The sequence below is a fragment of the Sebastes umbrosus genome, chromosome 6 (assembly GCF_015220745.1).
Source record: "Sebastes umbrosus isolate fSebUmb1 chromosome 6, fSebUmb1.pri, whole genome shotgun sequence".
In the NCBI taxonomy this organism is placed as follows: domain Eukaryota; kingdom Metazoa; phylum Chordata; class Actinopteri; order Perciformes; family Sebastidae; genus Sebastes; species Sebastes umbrosus.
In genome coordinates this window covers 9,867,442-9,890,638 of record NC_051274.1, presented here as the reverse complement: position 1 = coordinate 9,890,638, position 23,197 = coordinate 9,867,442, and the positions used below count along the sequence as shown (strand labels likewise).

General features: G+C 41.7%; 1 protein-coding gene across 2 annotated transcripts in view; it reads right to left on the bottom strand.

The window, feature by feature from the left end:
• Positions 1 to 501: 501 nt before the first annotated feature.
• Positions 502 to 23,197, bottom strand: part of slco4a1 (solute carrier organic anion transporter family, member 4A1) — a 33,399-nt gene continuing 10,703 nt past the window's right edge. The window contains exons 1-12 of one of the 2 annotated variants that reach the window (XM_037773454.1): positions 20,037 to 20,189; positions 16,680 to 17,843; positions 14,519 to 14,609; positions 12,694 to 12,815; positions 12,381 to 12,492; positions 10,189 to 10,343; positions 8,525 to 8,795; positions 7,000 to 7,159; positions 6,114 to 6,289; positions 5,164 to 5,228; positions 4,888 to 5,036; positions 502 to 4,101 (exon numbers count right to left, since the gene is read on the bottom strand). In XM_037773454.1, the coding sequence (XP_037629382.1) occupies positions 3,931 to 4,101; positions 4,888 to 5,036; positions 5,164 to 5,228; positions 6,114 to 6,289; positions 7,000 to 7,159; positions 8,525 to 8,795; positions 10,189 to 10,343; positions 12,381 to 12,492; positions 12,694 to 12,815; positions 14,519 to 14,609; positions 16,680 to 17,526 (2,319 nt within the window). In that variant the 5' untranslated portion in view covers positions 17,527 to 17,843; positions 20,037 to 20,189 and the 3' untranslated portion in view covers positions 502 to 3,930. Of the gene's footprint in view, positions 4,102 to 4,887; positions 5,037 to 5,163; positions 5,229 to 6,113; positions 6,290 to 6,999; positions 7,160 to 8,524; positions 8,796 to 10,188; positions 10,344 to 12,380; positions 12,493 to 12,693; positions 12,816 to 14,518; positions 14,610 to 16,679; positions 17,844 to 20,036; positions 20,190 to 23,197 lie in introns of those variants that run through there. The other variant, XM_037773455.1, reaches the window with a different exon arrangement.

Sequence of the window (23,197 nt, the reverse complement as noted above, 5' to 3'; positions counted from 1 at the left end):
GGCCAATCTCTCATACTACTGGACCCATCGGCCTAATATTTGTTGTGCTCATTTATGACTGTATGCTCAAGGACCTGTTGTGGTTTGCGGTAATTCACAATGTTTTAAAAACCTATTTTATTGATTGTTTTATAGCGTCATTGACTGCTGACTCCTCACTCCTCTTAACCGGCCGGTAGGGGCCGCAAGTGATCAACAACTGCTTCAGTATTTAAAGGCATTTCTGTAAATCAGCTAGGCTAAAAACAAAGCCTCACCTAGTCTGCTGCGGGCCACATTTTGGCCTTTGTCGTGGTTCAAAAACTGACATCCGTAGAAAAGGAGGAAGAGCTTGTAAATACGTTTTGTGGGTTTGAACAATGCTTGGCCACCGAAGTTTTGTTCTGTTTTCTATTCTTTCTTATTTTGTTTGCTGTTTGTCCTGCATCATGTTATCACACACACACACACACACACACACACAAACACATTATAAAACAATTTGACACACAAAAAGTCATATTCTGTTCAGCTATTGTAATTAGAAAACACTTGACATCTTTGAATCATTCCATAAAAAGATCATTGATTTCAAGTCCACTGCTTTTTAAAAAAAAACATACAGTACCAAAAACAAAATAAAAAAGAATAAAAATCACTTTACAGAGTGGTTTGTCAAAGCTCGGGGACTGGTTGAAAAGCACAACTAGGAGGACTGCATTTACACATTCACGGGGAGATCAAACTCGTCAACATCAGCTGGAGGGTGTTAAGGTCAATTCTTACATGAGCAAAGTCACAACAACACAGGCAACATACAGTAGGTTGTCAACTTGCGTTTCACTATCACATAAACAATAAATACAAGAGGAGGAGTTCTTGTGGACAAAGGACGGCAGGAGGAGAGCCAGGGCAGCATTCTTTTTATCATCACACAGTGAATGCAAAAAAAACCAAAATAAATATAAGTGCTGAAATATTATAAATAATTTGCATAAATAAGGTCAATGATAAAAAAATAAAACACAAGAGTTGTTAGGCAAGGCTGCTTTGGCACATTTGTGTACTTACAGTACTGTGATGATTAGGTCCAAATAACTGCTGATTTGTTACACTGCATGTCATGCCAATTGTGCGTTGCCCTCAGCAGCTCCAACTTACAAGTTATACTTCCCATAATATCCCTCTCAACGGCACCGGCACACCAGCATTTCAAATGGCGAAATTTTGTCACTTAATTCCTATGGAATCGCTGTGATCAGTGGATTTGCGCAGTGGGGGCGAGGTCAATCCTCAGTAGCAGAATATTTAGTTATTTGCATTAATACAAATGTCAATGGGGTTTTGAATGAGGTTTTTTTTGTACGTCTGGAACAAAACCTGAATGTTTTGGTTTCACTTTGTCTCTCTGTAAAAGTTGATAGTGCAACACAAGTCGTGTTTCCATTTGAGCGAATTTAAACAAGCTTTTGAAATGTCGCAAAAAAAAAATGTGAATTAGGCACATTTCCATGAACTGGTTTGGAGCTAATACTGGTACTGCACCCACCTGTCAAAGAGGCCATGCTTTTAACGGTGGAGTTATATAATTCCCTACCTCAGTTATAGACTTAATAACTTAGGGCGTTTTTACACCTGTAGTTCGTTTGCTCTGGTCTGAATCAGGGACCAAATTGTTACCATGTTGCATATTGCTTTGAGTTTGGTTTGTGTTCACACGGCAGCATTTACAAGCGGACCAAAATTTTGGTGCGCAAAGAAACTGCTCTCTAATTGGTCAGAATTTCCATGCTGGAAAACTCCCGGAAGTAGAAGAAGAAGAAGAGCAGACTTCCAGAACGCAACAATGGAGGGACAACTACGCGGCTTGATCTTGGCCCTGGTCATCCTTTTCTTTTTTTTTACCTTGCAGCAATTTTTCGCTCAAGGCAAACAACACAGTTTGAAAATGAGGCGCGGCTGCGACAGGAAAACAATGTATTGTTGCACTGGAGTCGCCGAAGGCGCATATCAAGACGTACGGAGGACGGAGGAGGAGGCGTGCATTAACCCTCCTAAACTGTGACATGCTCAACACCTGTTTAGTACTGATGTGAATAGCGAGGGCAAGCGTAGGCTCTTTTGTAGTAATGTTGTTGCTACCGGATCGAGGTCGGATCATGTTCTCACCACAAACGAATCGTACCGAACCGCAGTTCGTTTGGAACCGAACTGAGACCACCCCTTTAAGGAGGTCTCGGTCAGCTTGTTTTGGTGCGCACCTGAGTGCGATTGCTGTGTTCACACCTGCCCAAACGAACCGCACCAAGAGTGTAAACGCTCTAGGGTTCGATTGAACCGAACTAAACAAGGCAGGTGTGAATACGCCCTTAATGCAATGATTCAAGCAAGGCTCGAGCAAGGCCGCTGACAGCAGGAACATGTGAAGTACATGCTTAATGTGAGTTAAATGTTTGCTACATCAGAATATTCAGCAAAGGTGTTTCCATGTCCAGTTTAGCGCATCAACTCTTTTTCGACAAAAGCAAAAAACACTTCAAAGGAGCATAAAAACTTTTTTGCGCAATTGAGTAAGTTTAATTGAATTTTGCCTTTTCCATACAGCTTTTCTAATACGATTCTTCAAAAATACGTTATTGGAAACAAGCCTCCAGCTAACAAGCTACGATAGTTTCCTCCACTTTGGACTTTCTCCGTTTCCATCAAAGGATAACACCGTAGACGCTGGAGACAGCTTGAATTGGTCATGGCGGAAATTCCTGTGTCAACATTGAACATGAATTACTTCAACCCCAACAAACTGATCGCCATTTTAAATGTTGGTGTGACCGGGCCTTTATCGTGTCAACGCGTACTTTCCAAGCTTCTCAGTGCTTTTGTGTGTTTTCTTTTAAAGTGCAGCTATGGAATAGAAGCATCAAAGCTCTTTCTACTAAACTCTGTCAAACAGAGCAATCAAACCCATGTACTGTATATACAGCATTCATCGATCTATTTCATGTAGATCACAAACACTTTGCGGTTTTTCTTCTTATTACTACTTTTTAAATGCGAGCCAATTACTGGTCATACATCTCTTGTACATGTGTCCACGTGGCAATGATAAATACACATGTGCTTCTCTAATTGAAAATATATTTGTGCTGCTGTACTGTGACCAATAGTCTATATTCACATTATATTAAGTTATAGAAGTGCCTTTAGATACTCTTGGCTTAAAATATGACGTATGAAATGATTTGGCATCATTATTACTGGCCTGGAGATCTCATACAGTATACCATGGCTTCATCTCTGGGTGGAAAATAAAGCAGTGTAACTATCTTCCAGTAATGGGAGAAGAACAGAAAAAGAGGATGGACATTTTTTTTTCACATCATAAATGCTTCATATATATGGCACATCATTTATATACCACATAGGTCTCAGCTGTTTCATTGTCTTTTGATGGAAAATGACATAAAATATGAAACAGAAATGTCATCAGACCTACATTCTAAAAAGTCATTTGAACTGATTCAACACAGTATTGAGATATCTGTAGAAATGCTTGTGAAAGGGCACCGCCCAATCGATCACACACTCAGATACGCACACGTGTAGTCACAGCAGAATTTTCTTCTGAGAGAGCAGCATGTTAGAAGTCATCATGTACTATAGAAAGTTGTATGTATTTGTGTGTGTGTGTGTGAGAGAGAGAGATGTGCATGAAGGCATCCTGTTTGTGGTTTGTGTCTGTATTACGGTAATCTTGTCCATTTGTGTGATTGCACGTGTGTGTATGTTGGGGTGGTTGTCATTATGGCTGAGAGAAGGCTGTTGGTATAAAGGAAGTACCCCCCATGACCAACCAAACACACATTCACACACTGCGCTAAGCAGCACCTACACACACACACACACACGCACACACAGTCAGACAGAGACTCAGCGGTCGGGGGGTCTCTGACGTCATGACCTGGCATGCAGGTTGACGATGACGCCGTCTTCAGGCAGGTCTTTGACGGGCAGGTCGCTCATGTCTCCTACTCCGTGGTCGGTGCTCTCACAGCTGCTTTGAGGCGACTCAGGAGGAGGCTTGTACAGGATGCTAGCTAACAGGAAAAAGATTGTCCCCAAAACCTTAAAAAAAAGAGTACGACAGATGATAGTAGTGAGGAGGGATTGTCGAAAATACAGATAAATGGTACACAGAAAATAATTCACAAACGGCCTAAAGCAGTTGTTTTAGACAGAGAAAGGTTAAGAAACGTGTGGTCATTTGTAAATAATAGTAATAAGCCACAATTAAAACCCTGCACTATATTCATTCATGGAGCTCTGCAAGTCACTGCATGTTCTACAACACTGATCTGCACATTTTTCAGAATAAAAGTATCATGTTAACAAATGAAAGAAATTTTGTCCACAGAAAAAAAAACTTGAGGGCTTTTATTTTGAAATGAAAGCAGGAAGTGTTGATTTAAAAATAAATCTTTACCTTTTTTTCATGTCAGTAACATTTTCTACGGATATAAACATTGAAACTGTAGTAATGTAGCTGATATGATGTCAATATACAGTCAATAGATCACATTAACTGTCTGTTGTTGCTGTGAACCGCGCGGCTCGCGTCAAAAATAGGTGAGACCTCGAATCTCTAGAAGAGACACAGCTGACACCCAGCCGAGCCGCGCGTCTCACACGGGCTGTGTGGCTGCTCTAACCTGTTAACACGGACACCGAAATAAATGCGTCTGGTCTGACCTGGGCTTAAGGCAGCGTGACCAAACAATGTTCTTCACTTTTTTTAAGCGAAGTAGAGATATCTTACCTCACAAGCACACTTTTTCAAGTACAAAGAATTAGGTTCTAAAGATTGAATGTATGACTGCAGTAAATGGCCTGTTACTAGGTGTATATTATTACCTTATAGATGATACCAGCTACTAGTGTGTACTGGCTCATGGCTGAGTTCTGATAGAGGTAGCAGGAGCCCTGCTCACCACACTTATCCTGCCACAGTAAGCAGGAGATGTCAATCACAGAGCCAAATGCTATGGGTCCTGGAATACCACCTGTGGGGAAACAGCAACACAAATGGACAAGATCATGGCATCGGTGTGGAGAGAATTCAGCAAATTGTTTGTGATTCAGAGGTTAAATGTAAAAACTAAAGTTAGTGAAAGAATACAATGGACCTACCAAGTGTGCGCACCACAATCCACTGGATGCCTAGTCCAAAGGACCTCTGGCTGTCTGGCACACACCTACACAGCACAACACACAGTTGGTCAGACGTGCAGGCATAATGGATCTCAAACTGCATTACCATATAAAATGAGACTTTCTTTAGCTCCTTTCTTTTGTCTGCAGTAATGATCTATTGGAATACTGAGCTGTTGTTACAAGAGATCAACAGTCATGACAATCTTGCAGCAAAATTTTAACAATAACAGAAAAGGGGACTGATGTGTACCCCTTTAGATCCTGCAATGACATTAAACATTCAGTGGGAAAATCCCAGATTTCAATCACCATTTTCATAATTTACTTTCTCAAATGGCCAGCAGAATAGATATGATTACTCTGCAGAAATGAGGAGCCCAGTCATCAGAAAAAAAATGTTGGCATTAGGGCCGCAACTAATGATTATTTTCATTGTCGATTGATCTGTCGATTATTTTCTAGATTAATCGATTAGTTGTTATTACTATAAAATGTCAGAAAATGGTGAAAAACGTGACTCAGTGTTTCCCAAAGCCCAAGATGACATCCTTAGTTTACTGTCATAGAGGAGTAAAGAAACCAGAAAATATTCATATTTAAGAAGCTGAAATCAGAGAGTTTTAACTTTTTTTTCTTAAAAAATTACTCAAACCGATTAATTGATTTTCAAAATAGTTGGTGATTCATTTAATAGTTGACAACTAATCGATTAATCGTTGCAGCTTTAGTTTTAGCATTGTACATTTCTGCAAACCACTGGATGCGTTGAATGTCGATGTTTTCTGAACCAAAAATAAGTTTCATAAATACGTTTCACATCAGCCTCAAATCACACCTGCAGAAACGCTGCTTAACATTGTGAAACGATTGGTGAGGTTTAGAGCCGGAATCTTTCTTTTTTCCAAGGTTTCACTGTGGCCACCCACCTGAGCGTGGCGGTGAGTGCTGGGATGCTACAGAGGAAGGTGAAGGAGATGACGATGAAGAGGAAGGAGAGGAAGGCTGGCATGTGGTGGCAGGAGCTGCCGCACTTCCCTGTCAGAGCAAAGCCCTCCTCGCCCCAGGACACATTACCAACCACGCAGCTACATCCAGAGTACACCTGACAATGACATCATCATTCATCAGATTATTTTGTAAATATCAAGTTTCAATCACAGATGTCTGTTCCTGAATTTTTCACTTTCACACACAAATCTGGATTTCAGGCTAAATCTGAAAAGTTGACCAAGCAATGTCTTCTCACAAAATGTTTTGGGACATCTTCCATTGAGCCAGTGTGAACAAATACTGTAAGATTCCTCAGTCTGAATAACATTAAAATATCATTAAATTGTCTAATTATAGTATCCTATATGTTGTAAGTGTAACAAGAGGCTATTGTGTTTGTGTCTATTTATCATTTGGAAGGAGTTGCTTTGTCTGAAATACATTTATTTTGCATGGAAATGCCTCAGACGAGGCCTGTAATGCAAATGAGTGCCTCTGCTGCAGAATTTAGCATTTTCAGTTTCTACTAACACTGATAATCTAACTGCATTGAATTCATTTGAATGCACTACTGGTTGTTAGCAAGTTTACGACATGTCTTGAGACGCAGAGGTAAGTATTTTTTTTTTCTGCCAGAGGGAACGCTTCGGCATGTGGGAGGAAATATTGGGAGGAAATTCCGTCACTTGTATTTACAGGCTTACAGCTTTGTCCTTTCTTTCTTCAGTGCTCTTAAGCACCCAAACTGCCTAAGATTGAAGTAAATCAAGTCTAAATTTCCCTCTAGTCAGAGCCAAATGACAGGAACAGTGCGTACTGTACCTGTTTGCCTGTGGAGCGTTCGGTGTGGTTGATGGAGCTGCAGCCAGCGTGGCAGGGGGAGTAATACATCACTCCGTCAGCCCCACACACCGGGTTGTACAGCTCTCTGACACAACTACAGCCTGCATTACAGCCAACTATCAGGTTCTCCTCTAAAGAGCTGCAGACATGAGGTAAAGGAGACAGAGTAATGTGAGGGACAGAGGGAGGGAAAAGTGTGTGGAGAAAAAGGCATTGAAGTACACAAAGACATTGCTGAACATTTGTACGTAAATTCATTAAGATTAGAATCTAATCGTGAACCAGGAAATCTAGAGAGAGACAAGAGGTCGGGGTGGATGGGTGGGTTAAAAATCATCAGACTTTCACCCAGGAGACCGCGCTGTTCATGTCCGGTGTGACACCAGAAGTCAACGTTGACTTAAGTTACGCCACTTCTGTAGTTATTTCATGTATGTTGTATGAAGATACATTTGCTGCACAAACTGCCTTGTATTTCAATAAATATTGGTGAATTAAATGAAATGACTCTACATCAGTGGCCTGAGTCAAAATACAATAAAGTAATTGCAAATGTTTGGTGCTTCCATATTAACCACCTAACGTACACCTGCGTTTCCCTCCAAGATCACAATCTACACAATCTGTAGAAAATTAAAATACCTAATGTTTATTGAAATGAAATGTTTCTTTGCCGACAGATCAGCAGCTCCCAGCAAGTTCTATCCAACTATGAATTGCAAAGGAACTTCCTTTACAGAGCACTTTGATTCAATAGCTGGCGTTAGTGTTGAGTATAAAAGAGTATAAAAGAGTTATAACGGGAGTTCTAAAACTGAAACCACCTGCAGTGTTAATGAAAACAATGATGAAAGATATTCTGACAGATTAATTAATTACTGTTAATGCAGTCTTATTTAATGACCTGGATGCATCTGAAGAAGTCAAACATTGTATGCTCCTGATTGGCAAAATGTATCCTCGGCAGCAATGCTTTATGGACTAAATTCATCTACAATCCCACTGAAAATTAAAAGGGGAACAACGCCCCTTTTCAAGATCCATACATGTTATCCCTATGGTCTAAGACAATCCAAGAAACTATCAGTAAACATGAACATCTCTCTCACAAATCCGAAGACTAGAGAGCTAAAACTCAAATTTGTGATGTCATAGGGTATAAAGTCTGAAGAACTGCTCCATAGACAATGAATTGGGAAAGATATATAACACTGAGAGCACCCAGGGGTTCAATAGGGGTTCATATTCTGTTTCTGAGAACACGACAATAGAATGAAGCTCATTTGGGTATAAAAAGGAAAACAAACACTGTGTGGGTCTCCCATTCATTGTCTTCCCCTTTAACCTTACTTACAGGCTGTTTGTATTACTTTAAGGAATATTTTTGCATCTTCTCTAAAACAAAAGTCAAATGAACAATTTAAGAGAAGCTAATTCACATTTTAGTCAAAAAGACAAAGACAAAACTAAATCAACATTAGGCGCCAACATAAACACTGCCCACCTGTTTCCAGGGTGCGGCTGGCTTGGCTTGTCATACAGGTCTTTGTACTGGTTCAGTTGCCGTTTCTCCATCAGATCGTACTGGTATGATGCTGTGACACCGGCCATGGGCACGTTGGGGCAGTGGATGAGAAAGATAAAGATGGCGACCAGACTGACCATCGCACACATCATGCAGAAGCGGATGATGCCTCGACAGCGCAGGTTCAATCTCTTCACAATGTAGCCGCCCAGGAAGGTGCCACCACCACCTGCTGGTACCACCATGTATCCTGGGAGGGGGAGAAGAACAGCATACGTATGTACGCATGCAGTCAGGCTGCGGTTCCACTCTTAAGGCCCTTAAAGGAAAACACACCTCAAAACAAATGGTGGGAAGTCTTGAAGTAGCCAGATTTTTGTGGAATTTGCTATTGACCTTTCTTCGAGCACCACCATCAGGTCAAAAAGACATAAAGTATCACAATCGACCAGGTAATTTGCTATGAAATAGACTTGTACTCCCAAGAGGATGAACTCTTTTCATTGTGGACACTGCATTGTTTTACTGCAGAAGAAGGTATATATCGCTAGATACTGCCATTTAGAATGACAGTAAATTCCAACCCGGTCTCACTCTCAAAGTGTCAAATTCTGATGATTGGTCAGTGTCCCTCGGCGTTTGATACTGACGCACCGAGGCACCCTTTAGCGTCTGTATGAGACGCACCGCGCTTTCAACTAACTACAATGGATCCCATCCGTGTCATTATTAGACGTCATAGCAACTAACGTAACTTATGTACTTTAATAACGCCATGAATTACGCAACAAACATACTTATTTTAACCCAAACCACTATATTTTCCTACGCCTAGTAGGAAATAGTTTTGTTGCCTAAACCTAACCAAGTAAAACTAAAAACTAAGTAAACGTACATCGAGAATTTTATTTGGAAAAGACACTGTGCATGTATCAAGCAGAAACTGACACGCCGTCCCTGAGATGACACTAGAGGGGTTTGAAGCGTAGGGCCACTGACCAGGCCTCTGTATGTGACGAGTTGGAAGTGAAAACGTGTTGTAAATTCAGTGAAGTATTAGTTACAAAAGGCACCGCATAGACACTTTTTTGCTCCTGCTGTCACCAGAGACAGTTCAGAAAGGAGACAGCACACACACTCGCAAGATCTGGCAACTAATGTTCACGAACGCCCTAGCTAGGGGATAGAGGCGAACACGCCATGACCACAACCACTTAGGAGACAGACAGACACTTATACCATTTCAAACCATTGGCGGAGCTTGAAATGCGTCCTCTTTGTTATAGAGTTTCCTATCACTTACCAAAAACCCACAGCTGAATGCAGCAAATGTTTACTTTATAAAAATTTGCAGAAAAGCAATCTGGGAATGCAGATGTCCACCTGTACTACGTGATATATTCCTACTTCTGGTGTAGTTAAATGATAAAATACTGCAGAGGAGGACGTCTCCGACATCAGTTCAGAGTCCAAATAGAGTAAAGTCTGTCTTGGCACTAATTTTATTTCTCACCATGGATGAGAAATAAAACAAATATACAATGAGTTGAGATGGCTTTGAAACACATTTGATCAACCATTTGGGTTTGCTCTGGACTTTGCATTGTGCAGTGCATGATTTTATTTCTTTATTGGTCACTCACCGAACCATGTGGCAGCCTCCGATGCACTGAGACTGAACTGTGACTCCAAGAACTTTGGACCAAAGGTGGACATGCCAGCTATGAGGGTGGCCTCCGTAGCCCCAGCCAAGCACAGGAACAGGAAGGTGGGATTCTTTAAGAGGAGCAGCACAGACCTGGACAGAGGAGAGGACAGATTAATGGGTGAAAATGTGTGTACCCAACAGAATAAACTTAATCTTCCTTTTTAATTAAACCAAGCCGCTCTAATCTCAACAGCCTGGAGACGTTCCCAATGCTAGATCCAAAGATATTTCATCATGTTACGTAATATGGCGTGATTATCGCCTTACTGTCTCTGTAATCCCCCAGTGCTACAGCGGTGACATCACACTGTGGTTGCTGAACTCATATTAACACAGTTGTGAGCTGAAAAGAGGCAGGGCGGTCACTAGTCTGTAAAACTCTGCAGTCACACCATGCCTGTTAATAGAGCTTGTCTGGGAATGTGACATTTATTTCCTTTATATTTGAATCTGTTCATGGAAGGATTTGTTGTTACCACATTATCAGAAAAGAATAATTGTTGACTGCCTGCATTTTTAATTCATTCATAATAGAAAGGTACCCAGTTTTGACTCAAGGATGTGCACAGCAGGAAGGTAGAAAACAGATGCCCTGCCATTGTTCCGACGGACCATTATTCAGAAACCCCAATGGTCCGAAAAATGACCCATTTGTCCGACAGCCTGTTATCCCGAAAACAAATGCCCATTGTATCAAAGACCCATTACTCCGAACATACAAGCTCTCCATGCAACAAACAGAAGCACATGGCTAATTATTATGCAGAATGACATCGTCTGACCTTTCCTACCATGGCGAAGACATGACCCGCCCTACTCTACCTCTGGTTGGCTTACCCTGATATTCTTACCCTAAACAGAACTAATCTCACTCCTCATGTCTAAACCAACCCAACCCAACCAACGAAGGCAACGAGTAATAAGAGGCAGAGTGGCGGGTCATGCCTTCGGCCGTAGGAGAAAAAATCGTGAAGGTCCAATGATGTTATTCTTCAAAATAATTAACCAGGTGCTTCTGTTTGTTGCAGGGAGCGTTTGTATTTTCAGGATAATGGGCTGTCAGACAAATGGGCTTTCGGTCCAATTCGGACTATTGGGGTATTGGGGGAACAATGGGCAGTCCACGTAAACACACTGCCACCATGTCATGATAACTAGCTAATACGTGGATATTTTCAGTATTTGGAAATAGAGCAACTTGCTGGAACCCAGTTACTACTACAGGGTTACTAACCACTTTTTAGAGGTGAACTTGTATTCGCCACTCGTTCTTGCATTTCCAGTTTTATACTGCACGTTTCACGTTGATAGACATCTGGCGGCTCTAGCTAGCTAACATAATACACGTAATGCCAGTGAGAAATGGCAGCTACTAGCAGCATTAATGCTAGCAGAGACTACACAAAGTTAGAGAAATTAATTGTGAGGCCTTTTTTGCTGTTTTGTTTTAAGTCTTTTAAGTGAAACTTTTTATGCAAGAGATTTTCAATCTCAATGTGAAAATATCCTGTTAAATAAAGGTTAAATAGAATTATGAAAAAAACTGCAGTGTATACAAGCAAAGCTTCGCTCATATGAAACGTATGTCAATCAGTAGTGTGTTAGTAGTATTACCTATCAGCTACAGGGGCTCATGAAACATGTCCGTCATTTCTTTTTCTCTGAGATATTTAAAGTGTAATAACATAATGCTTTTTGCTCCCCAAGTCATTAGTCTGCACCCTTATCAACTGTCACAAAAGCAAAAACTGCCACTTCATCACCTCGACATTTGTGAAACAGGACCTCCGTATTCAGAGCTCGTCCTATCAGTCTGTGAAGCTAATGTTGACGTTAGCTTCACAGACGTTTCTGATAAAACTATCCACCTCCTAATTAAATATCAAAATGATGCACTCTAAGTTAACAAGGCAGGCTCCCTTCTAGGTATTCTGAACATTTTCCATGTATCACTTTTGCGATTTCTGGCACAAAAACAACTCCTCATGTTGATGCTCTCGGCCATTCTGGTCTGCTTTCCAACCCACCCACGTTATGATGATGTCATGTCTATCTGTGATGTCACCTGTACTATATCCAAAACAACTCCTCTATACTGTCCTCTTCTCATGGAGGTTAGTGCACTACCTTGGCATGTCTTTGACTGATTTGCCAAACTGAGGGTCTGAGGCTGTGGTGTGGCTTCCATCTTTGAGCTGGTGAGCCTCAGACACCCGCATGGCCACGTACTCCTGAGAGCCTGCAGGAAGAGGAAGAGGAAGAGGAAGAGGAAGAGGAAGAGGAAGAGAGACTGTGAGTGACATTTGCCATTCTCATACCAATTTCGACCTCTCGTTAAAATAATAATAAAAAAACAGGTGTGAATTTGGCTTCTTTACTGCCTTCCTGTTGCAGGACAGAGTGTGTGTGTATGTGTGCAGTGAGGATGCAGGAGTGGTACCCGGTAGCTGTCGTGGGTAGCCCAGGATGGGGAATGCTACGACTAGAGCTGCTGCTCCTCCTGCTAGGAAGCCGATCCACCAAGCCCCGACCCACAGAGGGTTCTCTGGAGTCATCTCTGTCCTGTGACAACACACACACACACACACACACACACACACACACATCCATAAACACTGGTCCACGACATCCTATGGTGTGAAAGGTATATTCTACTCTATTCTATTCTACACTCTTCTATTCTATTCTACATACATCCAGTCTGTTATAGTTTAGTCTGTTCCATTCAATCAATCAATTGTATTTAAAGTGCAGAATCACCATGCAGCATGGTGCTATTCTATTATACTCCAGTCTGTTCTATTCTATTATACTCTAGTCTGTTCTATTCTATTATACTCCAGTCTGTTCTATTCTATTATATTCCAGTCTGTTCTATTTTATTATACTCCAGTCTGTTCTATTCTAGTCTGTTCTATTTTATTGCACTCCAATCTGTTCTATTCTAGTCTGTTCTATTCTATTATACTCCGGTCTGTTCTATTCTAATCTGTTCTATTCTATTGTACTCCAGTCTGTTCTATTTTATTACACTCCAGTCTGTTCTACTCTATTATACTGCACTCTGTTCTATTCTATTATACTCCAGTCTGTTCTATTTTATTATACTCCAGTCTGTTCTATTTTATTACACTCCAGTCTGTTCTACTCTATTATACTGCAGTCTGTTCTATTCTATTGTACTCCAGTCTGTTCTATTCTATTATACTGCAGTCTGTTCTATTCTATTGTACTCCAGTCTGTTCTATTCTATTGTACTCCAGTCTGTTCTATTCTATTATACTGCAGTCTGTTCTATTCTATTGTACTCCAGTCTGTTCTACTCTATTATACTGCAGTCTGTTCTATTCTATTGTACTCCAGTCTGTTCTATTTTATTACACTCCAGTCTGTTCTACTCTATTATACTCCAGTCTGTTCTATTCTATTATACTCCAGTCTGTTCTATTCTATTATACTCCAGTCTGTTCTATTCTATTGTACTCCAGTCTGTTCTATTTTATTTAACTCCAGTCTGTTTTATTCTAGTCTGTTCTATTCTATTATACTCCAGTCTGTTCTATTTTATTACACTCCAATCTGTTCTATTCTATTTCACTCCAGTCTGTTATATTCTAGTCTGTTCTATTCTATTATACTCTAGTCTGTTCTACTCTATTATACTGCAGTCTGTTCTATTCTAGTCTGTTCTATTCTATTATACTCCAGTCTGTTCTATTCTAGTCTGTTCTATTTTATTATACTCAGTCTGTTCCATTTTATTACACTCCAGTCTGTTCTATTCTAGTCTGTTCTATTCTATTTCACTCCAGTCTGTTCTATTCTAGTCTGTTCTATTCTATTACACTCCAGTCTGTTCTATTCTAGTCTGTTCTATTCTATTATACTCCAGTCTGTTCTATTCTATTATACTCTAGTCTGTTCTATTTTATTACACGCCAGTCTGTTCTATTCTATTATACTCCAGTCTGTTCTATTCTAGTCTGTTGTATTCCAATGTGCTGTAGTTTGTTTTATTTTAGTCAGTTTTATTTTTCATACTCTAGTTTGTTCATTGCAGTATGTTATAATCTATTATACTGTGGTCTATTTTATTCTTGTCTGCTCTATTTTTAATATACTCTATTATTTTAAATTCTAGCATTTTCTATTTTATTATACTCTATATACTCGTATAATTTGTTCTGTTCTAATGTATTCTAGTTTGTTCATCGTAGTGGGTTCTAGTGTATTCTACTCCATTCTGCCATCCGAAGCAGACTCACGTCAGATGGATCTCGGTGTAGATGTTGAGGAAGTATCCTCCCAGCAGGTAGCCTCCTGCCGGACCCACAATGGCCGCTGTGTAGAAGATCCCTGGGGGACAGAGAGAGAGAGACCACAGACACAGAACCGGGCCATGGGTGTGTCAGTACACGGACTGTCTACTTCCTGTTTCCTACAGATTAAAAGGGGCCCCATTGTTCTTTACAGGGCTCTGCGTCCATAAAGTTCATGTCTCATGAGAAAAAAGGAACTCGATGTGAAAACACAGACTGTGCTCTGCTGCTGTTTAGTGGCATTTTGGTGGATGAATGGTGAAGATGGGTGGTGACGAGAGCCTGACACGGTCAACATTACAGGGCTGGCACTTGATCTCTGTTGATGGCCACACAATAATGAATATCATATACAATAAGTTGGACGTGACGGATAAATAGAGATTCAGTAGCTTTACTGACTGTATGTCTGTGTGTGTAGGAGTGCACATAGGGCACATTTGTTTTTTTCTACGCAATAATCTCTTTCATCTGTATCCGGTTCTCAGTAATAGAGGTAACAACAGTACTGTGATTGTCTGTCTAATTTAGAGACATACAGTACATAAGAACTTTATTTGATCCTTGAGGTAAAGTATCACAGCAGTTGAACCTACTCAACTAATTCACTATAAAACAACAATAAAAGCAAGAGGGACAGAGAGTGATGCAACCAGTGTTGTAACAGTTAGATTACAGGTCAACGAGTCAACTCAAACTTTGTGACAGATGTGTTGGCATTTGCTCAAACAAATATCTACATTCACATGCATGCAAACAACAGTCGTCTGCAACAGACATGCAGTTATTACAAAAAGATGCAGGTGGGAATTTTTTCCAAGTCCTGCTATTTGCATATGTGTTCTCAATGTTCTATGCAGTCAGAACGCATTAAAACAATTAACGTTCAAAGACAGAAAAATCTGTGCCTGCATTTCACAACTGGAGACTGAACAGACACGCCAAGCACACAGCTCTCCTCACCTTTAGGTCTCAAAACAAGGTTTTAAACAAGATTTATATCAAGCACAGTCACGCTGATCTTCCTCCATACACATACTCACATTTGTTATGATATGACATATAGTAGCCTATATAATTAAGATTTTGAAAATTATTTTATATCACAATTTTTGGTTTAAAGGGACTGTTTGTAACTTCTTACACGTATAAATCACCCGGGTCGGTGTCCCATGTGTGCTTGCATATGCGCGCTTGCGTGTGGCTATGCTGTTTGGACAAGACTCCAACATAAACTACACGGAAGCACCAAAACCGCAAAGTTATATCTAGTGAAGCCCGTCTTTCAAAACAGTCTTGGCTGCGGTCGTAGTCCGCGGGGAGACCGCAGTTTTGGTGTCCATGGCCGGAGTCTCTGCGCGCACACTACACACTGCAGAAGAGTTAGTTTAGCTCTGAGAATATCTAGTAAATGTACAGTGGACGTTTGTGCAGAAATAACTGCTGCAGCTCCTCCAGACCAACAGAGGTTTTCCGTGTTTTGAAGTGATGGGGCTCCGCAATGAGAAACGCTATCGTCTCTGACCGGGTGCCGGTGTCTCCCTCCCACCACGGTCGGGAGGCTGAAGCAGGAAAAGCCAACACTAGGATCAGCATTGATTCATGGAGAGACCTTCGTCTGGTCAGCTAACATTACTGCCAAGCAGCTGAAATATAGAGTGATGTTGTGGTTTTAGGTGACGTGTGTCGCCTCACTGTTTTGAGCGATGCTCGTTCATGTCTATTTAGAGTGAACAAGTGCAAGCCTGACGCTGACTTTCGTTGACTTAACGGCCACAGGTGTCGCTGTTAACAAGCATTTCTGATTCTTACAAACAGTCCCTTTAAGATTTTGAAAATGATTTTAAATCACAATTTTTGGTTTAAACAAATGAATTGGTCAGCCCAAGGTCAATGTGTCAAATCACATTTTGAGACAGAAATAAACATACAAATGAATGAGCAAACACACACAAAACAGGCAAAGATAAAAAAAAATGGCCGATTGAGAAGATATGATAATTATTTTAGTGACACACTAACATAATAAAATCATTTACTGCTGTTATTGCTACTTCAAAAAAAGCAAAACTCAACAGCCACATGTCGTACTAAATTATTTACTCACCGATATAAACAGGCGCATAGTTGGACTTGACGTTCTCATCCAGGTATGTGACTCCTAACGTGTAGAGAGGCGTGGCACCCACACCGTGTAGAAACTGGCCCAACATGAACACAAAACGATAACTGGACAATCCTCCGCCCTCCTTGTCCCGACACGGGCTGGTACGGTTGTCAGAGCACATTACTGTTCGCTCGGTCAGACTGACCTGGTAAGGGGGCGTGGTGAAGTGAGGCAGGGCAAACACCAGAGAACCGATCGCCATGATCAGCACCCCCCATCCCAGCCAGCGAGGCTTGTGTCCCGTCCCGCCGAAGTAGCTGACGAAAGCAAGGCAGACGCAGGCGGCGATGTCGTAGGAGCTGGCGATGAGGCCGGCCTGGTAGCTGCGCAGGTCGAAGCGCCTCTCGATGGAGGTGACCACTGTGTTAATGAAGCCATTGATTATCATCCCCTGGAGGAAAGAGGCCACGCAAAGGAAGAACAGCACCCAACGCGGGGTATTGAAAACTTGGATAGCTTTGGGTGTCACAGCCCCCCAGCCACATAGCTGATCCGGGTCGGTGGAGATCAGATTTAAACCCACGGGTGTCTCTGCAAGGGGTCTTGTTTCCACCCCGTATAACTGCCCCGGGAGTGTAGAAGCCCCAGTGAAAATATGGGCCCGAACGGCGCCATCAGCTGTAGGGCTACCAAGGCTTCTGGGGCCTGAGCCTAGTGGGCTGCCTGTCTGGGAGTCTGGGGGGCTGGGGGTGTCCAGAGAGGGGCCCCCACTGAGAGGGCAGTCCTGAAGGTCCAGGAGCTCCTGCTTGGAGCTGAAGGAGGCGTCGGCATTAAGCAAGACGGGCATTTCCCCTCTGAGGGGCACTGTGCACAGAAGGAGGGCAGACGCTGGAGGTCTTTGAACTGGCGAGATACGAGTGATACGTTGACAATGTAGAAATAAAGGAAACGTGAATCAGCTGAGGCTCAAGTTGAATGCGTTGTTGTCAAGGATGTCTGTCAGGCTTGTCCCTGAAATGGTCTACGCTTGGTTTGTGTCGCTTGCTCCATGTGTCCACAGTGCTGGATACGTATTAAGGCTCTCCAGGTGCTCTTGTTTACCTATCTGTACAAGGTTGTACAGGTTGTAAAGACTGCTTCATACTGACGTTGAGTAATGGCATCCTATGGAGAGCAAAGAGAGAGAGAGATTTTATTAATTAAAATGAACCAACCGGTTTAAAAGCTTTTAATCAGTGCCTGAATTGGACCAAAAAAGGTGCCAGCACCCTAATTCAGCAGTGGCATGATCATCGTTTTGTATTAATTTAATTACACAACATACATTTCCACCATTGTACATAAATGTAGCCGGTTATAACAACTTTTTTATTTAACTATTTGTACAAATCAAATTGTAGACAAAAGACATGCAGGCCTTCAGTGCTTTGTTGTTACTTTTTTGACATTCAAAATTGGATATGTGCACCCAGTAGTGCAGCAGCCAGGCGCGCTGTGCCCGTGGTGCAAAGTGTCACTGTAGTTGGCAGCTGACGGGGGGAGGTTTGGCGTTGGTTGGTGCCTCATGCAACTAGTAGCCTCTGCGTCATTTGCACTGCAGCTAGCTGCTAACAACACAGTAACAGCAGCAGCATTCAGAAATCTCATATTAATACATGCAGCTGTCTGCACCGGCTCCGTGCAGGCTCGCATCTCAGCTGCATCTCGCGGGCATAACTGCAACCTGAAGCGTTTATTTCATACGCTCAGCCCTTAACGTTGCGTACCGGTGGCGGTACAAATAAGGAACAAGAGACAAAAAAAATTAGAAGTGCCGTTACTCAGTACCGGTGAGTACTGGCCCATTTCCGGCACTGCTTTTACACAAATAAATCTGAATGGTGAGAAGTCAAAAATGGAGTCAACCATGCCTATTTTTTTTTTCTTGAGAACAACAATACTCACATCAAGATATTACTACAGAATTATTTATGCCTGGATAACTGAAGGGCTTTTCACACTGCATATTATTAGCCCTGGGCTAACATCTCCCTAGCCTGGGGCTATAAGTGCAGTGTGAAAAGCCTACAGTATGACACACACAGAAACACACACTGACATGGGTTTGAAATCAGTCCTGGTGCCTCCTGAGCACAGCGCCATAGTGCAGCTGAGTGAATGGACTCAGCTTCTTACAGTGTGCTGGGACTCAAGCTATTCTAACACAATATACAAATAAATTATGATCAGAAGAACACACACACATGCGCACACACAACCTATAAATCCTAAAACACACACACACACACACACCCACACACCGGTAATGAACCGTAAGATGCACTCTCTGCTCCAGCGAGCACAAACACAGATCACAGCTTTCATTAACACCAACATAAAAAAGAATGTGCACATCTAACTGTTGTATAACACAATTTCATTTGACTAATTAGTGCAGCTTGAGACATAATATCCACATTTCTCCTCCAAAACACACTCATATAATACCACATTATCATTACAGATTAAAGCGTGAACACTATTCAAGATAGATAAAGTTTATTCATATAACTCAGGAGTCTGAACTGATGCTGCATAATGCTTATAACAACTGAATAGACAATTTTTTGTTGTGTATTGAGACAAAACAGGGAAGGTGTTCCTCTCATGCCGGATATAACTTGATAGCTCTTTGTCTACCATAAAATATTGTTTCAGGATTTTGCTGCCATCTGCTTACAGTAAGTAGGAGCTGGCACAGAATCTGGATAATTAAGCTCCAGTAATTTTAACAGTCTGTGTAAACGTTTGCTTCACATTAAACCGACCTTAAACATTCCATTTAAGTGAACAATTGCGCACGATGACCTGCAACAATATCAATAACTTAAAGGAGAAGTAGAAAAGGGGAAAAAGAGCACTTCCATCACTGACTCAGTTCCTCATAAAATGAATAACAAGTAAACATATTAGCTGATATACAGTATACACCCCACACTAACATACAGCAGCACAATGTGATGCAACCGGTTATCCTAGTGCTGCACAGAAACATTTCATTTTCAAGCGAAAGAGAAATGATTTAAACTTTGTGACATTTTTTGAAAAGTCTTAAAACAGACATTAAACACAGAAACTGCTTCCAATGGAGCTCTTTGTTGTATTTCACTTTTCTCTCTTTGCAAATTAACTTTAATTACATACAGCAAACACATTAACACATAGCATTAAGGCTTTAGAAATATGTTCATATTAACTGGCAACCCCTATTATTAATAGAACATAATCACCAACAAAAACATTTACTTCATCACAAATGCAAAACTTTAAATATACAACAATAAATCAATTATAAATATGCTCTATTTGGCCTCCTACCTCCATCCTCAACAGGTCTGTTGACATTTAGACAGTTAGACGGAGACGGAGTGGAAGAGACATAAAGATGGAGAGTCAGAGAGTGGTGTCCACGCTAGGTCCTAACCCCGTCTCTCAAAGCCTCTTATAGTCCAGCGCTGAGGCAGCACATCAGTACATTCACACGCCCCATCAGTGGAGTCCTGCAGGCAGTGTGGAAGGAGGGAAGTCTCCCCCCCCCCAACCCCCCCCCCCCCCACATAATCCACTTGAGAGATAACTGCTGACTGAGACTGCATTGGAGCTTTGCTGCCTCCCACTGGAAGTAAACTGTATTGTTTGATAACTTCCGTCTTCCCACACAAAGCGGAGTTCAAAAGCAAGTTTTAAAAAAAAATCTGCATCGATATTATTGCTATAGGCGATTGTTCTCTTCACTAACGCAAAAAAACTAGTGAGCCATGCTGAGCAGATAATAATAATATGGAACCATCTGAGAGGTATGATGTGTGGAAGCATTTTGGATTCAACACCATTAATGCAAAACTCAACAAGGCAAGGTTAGCTTGTCACTTGGGTGAGGCAGTGGGGGCGCCACAAATGAATGAATGGTTAAAATGCTACGCTGTGTTTTAACTACATTTCTTTTCTAAAATTGACAGTTAGGGTTGTTAATTTTGAAAAAAAATTGTAACCGATAACCGACCCTTGTTAACCGATTATTAAAGGGACTGTTTGTAAGAATCAGAAATGCTTGTTAACAGCGACACCTGTGGCCGTTAAGTCAACGAAAGTCAGCGTCCTGTTGCTCGGGCTCGCGCTCTACATAGACGTGAACGAGCATTGTTCAACACAGTGAGGCGACACACGTCAGCTAAAACCACAATATCACTCTATATTTCAGCTGCTTGGCAGTAATGTTAGCTGACCAGACGGAGGTCTCTCCATGAATCAATGCTGATCCTAGTGTTGGCTTTTCCTGCTTCAGCCTCCCGACCGCAGATGGAGGAAACAGGGAAGACACCGGCATCCGGTCGGAGACAATAACGTTTCGCTGCAGAGCCCCGTCACTTCACAAGACACAGGAAACCTCTGTTGGTCTGGAGGAGCTGCAGCATTTAATTCTGCACAAACGTCCAATGGCACAGTGTGTAGTGTGCGCGCATCCACGTGAGCGTGGGGCGAAGTAGCTAGAACGCGCATGGTATGAGTGAAAGCAAACAGGCAGAGGAGCAGAGTACAGCAAAGACTCTCACCCGTGTCCTCCGACAGCTACGAGGCTACAACGCGCTCCGCTCAAGCGAGCCAGAGACCGGAGCCAACTTCCTGTATCTTGTTTTTCTCAGCTTTTTAATGAATTTTAACCGTTTTAACGGATAGCGTTAATCGGTTACAGTTCTTAACGTCGGTTAATGCTTAAACAGTTAATTATTAACATTCCTAGGGACAGTTTGTATCCGTCTGTACTCTCTGTACCTCTCGATCACTAATTAATCTAAGCGTGAGTTTCAGGTGCTCCTCAATGTGCTCGCGCTCTGAAAGCATCTTTAAGGAGGCCTCTACAGCCATCCAGTGATGACCAGTGCACAGAGAGGGCATACTGGTTTATCAGTATACTTTTACACCTGCATTTTATTCAGACTTTTTGATATTAACATTATACAAAATGTCACTCGACTCTCTAGCTTTATGGGACATTTTAACCTCCTTTAGGTCACTATTTTGGTTTTGCGGCCCTCAAATTACTATTGACAGTGTCATGCAAATTACTCAGAATCAACAACAAAAGTGATTCATTGCATTACTGTTTGTAACTGCAGAGCTCCATCAACGGTGCCTTTAAACAACTCAATAAATCCTCGATATAGCCACAGGTCACACCATCTGGATTTAACACACATGCAAGCTCTTTCCAACTTTGAACAAAACCCATGTCTCCTGAATGTAACAATTGGCTAACCAGTGACTAGCAAGTCAGCTAAGAACACACAACATGTTTGCTGACGGTAATGTATTTTTGATCCATGTCTGCTGTTTGCCAACAGGTTTGCCTAAAAGTAGCCTATAAGATGGTGAGTTGTGGTGGCTGTAACCGTGTCCTGGTGGCCAAACATCTATTAATGCAGCTTTAAGAAACAGAATACCATACCACTTAGGACAGCTAATATTTTATTACTGACGTATGCTCGTGTGCACGTGCAACACATTCTCACTACCAACTCGTCACATACGGACGCTTGTCGGTGGCCCCTTTAGCGTCATTTTTCAACGTGCAGTAGTCCAATAAACTTCAACACATGGTTAACGTTATGAATTGAAACAAAACTCCTTGGTTAGGTTTAGGAAAAGGTCATGGTTTGGGTTAAGGTGAGACACTACAGGCAAAAACATTGTTTTTCAAGCACTGGTTAATTTTAAGATTGGGCTAATAACATGAAAATGACATGTCTTCTTTCAGACTAGTGGAAAGAAAACATCCGTGAAAGTCCTGTGTTTGTTTGATCCATCCATCCACCACGACCTCCTGCCTCCGCAGACTTTGTCGCTCTTTATACTACGTCACCTGACTTCCTCCTTTACTTCCATCATAATTACTATGGCCACTCGAGGCAGCCCTGCACGTCCAAAAGTGACGCTAGAGGGGTATATGTAGAGCGTAATAGTCTGACTCCAAGGGGCCAGTGACCAAGCGTCCATAATTGACGAGTTGGAAGTGAGAACGTGTCGGCACATAGTGAAATGCTCTCTCACTGCCACGGCTCCTTTCCTTCAACTAATAACTGCAATTTGTTAGCAATGAAACTAAAAAAAGCAGTCTGTAAAATGGTTGGTGGCAAGTTACCCCAGCTCATTATTCTGCATGATCATCACAGAATAGCAGAGGGTCTTGACAAGCCAAGCTGTTTGCTGAACAACAGAAAATGAATAGGACTATCCAACCATGCTGCGGTGAGTTGCTGTCTATTCTGCTGATCGCTCATGATAAGTACGAATAACAGAGTTTGGGAGGGAAGCCAGAGCGTAAAATCCAATTAAAATCTCATTATATTTAATTGACAGGTTGATGGATGCCCAAACAAAGTTGAGATGTGAGTGTGAGGTGAACTCTTTGGGATAAATTACTGGCTAACGGGGAAAGATTGTGAGTGGGTTTTATCAGGCAACATGAGAGGCAGAGGAGG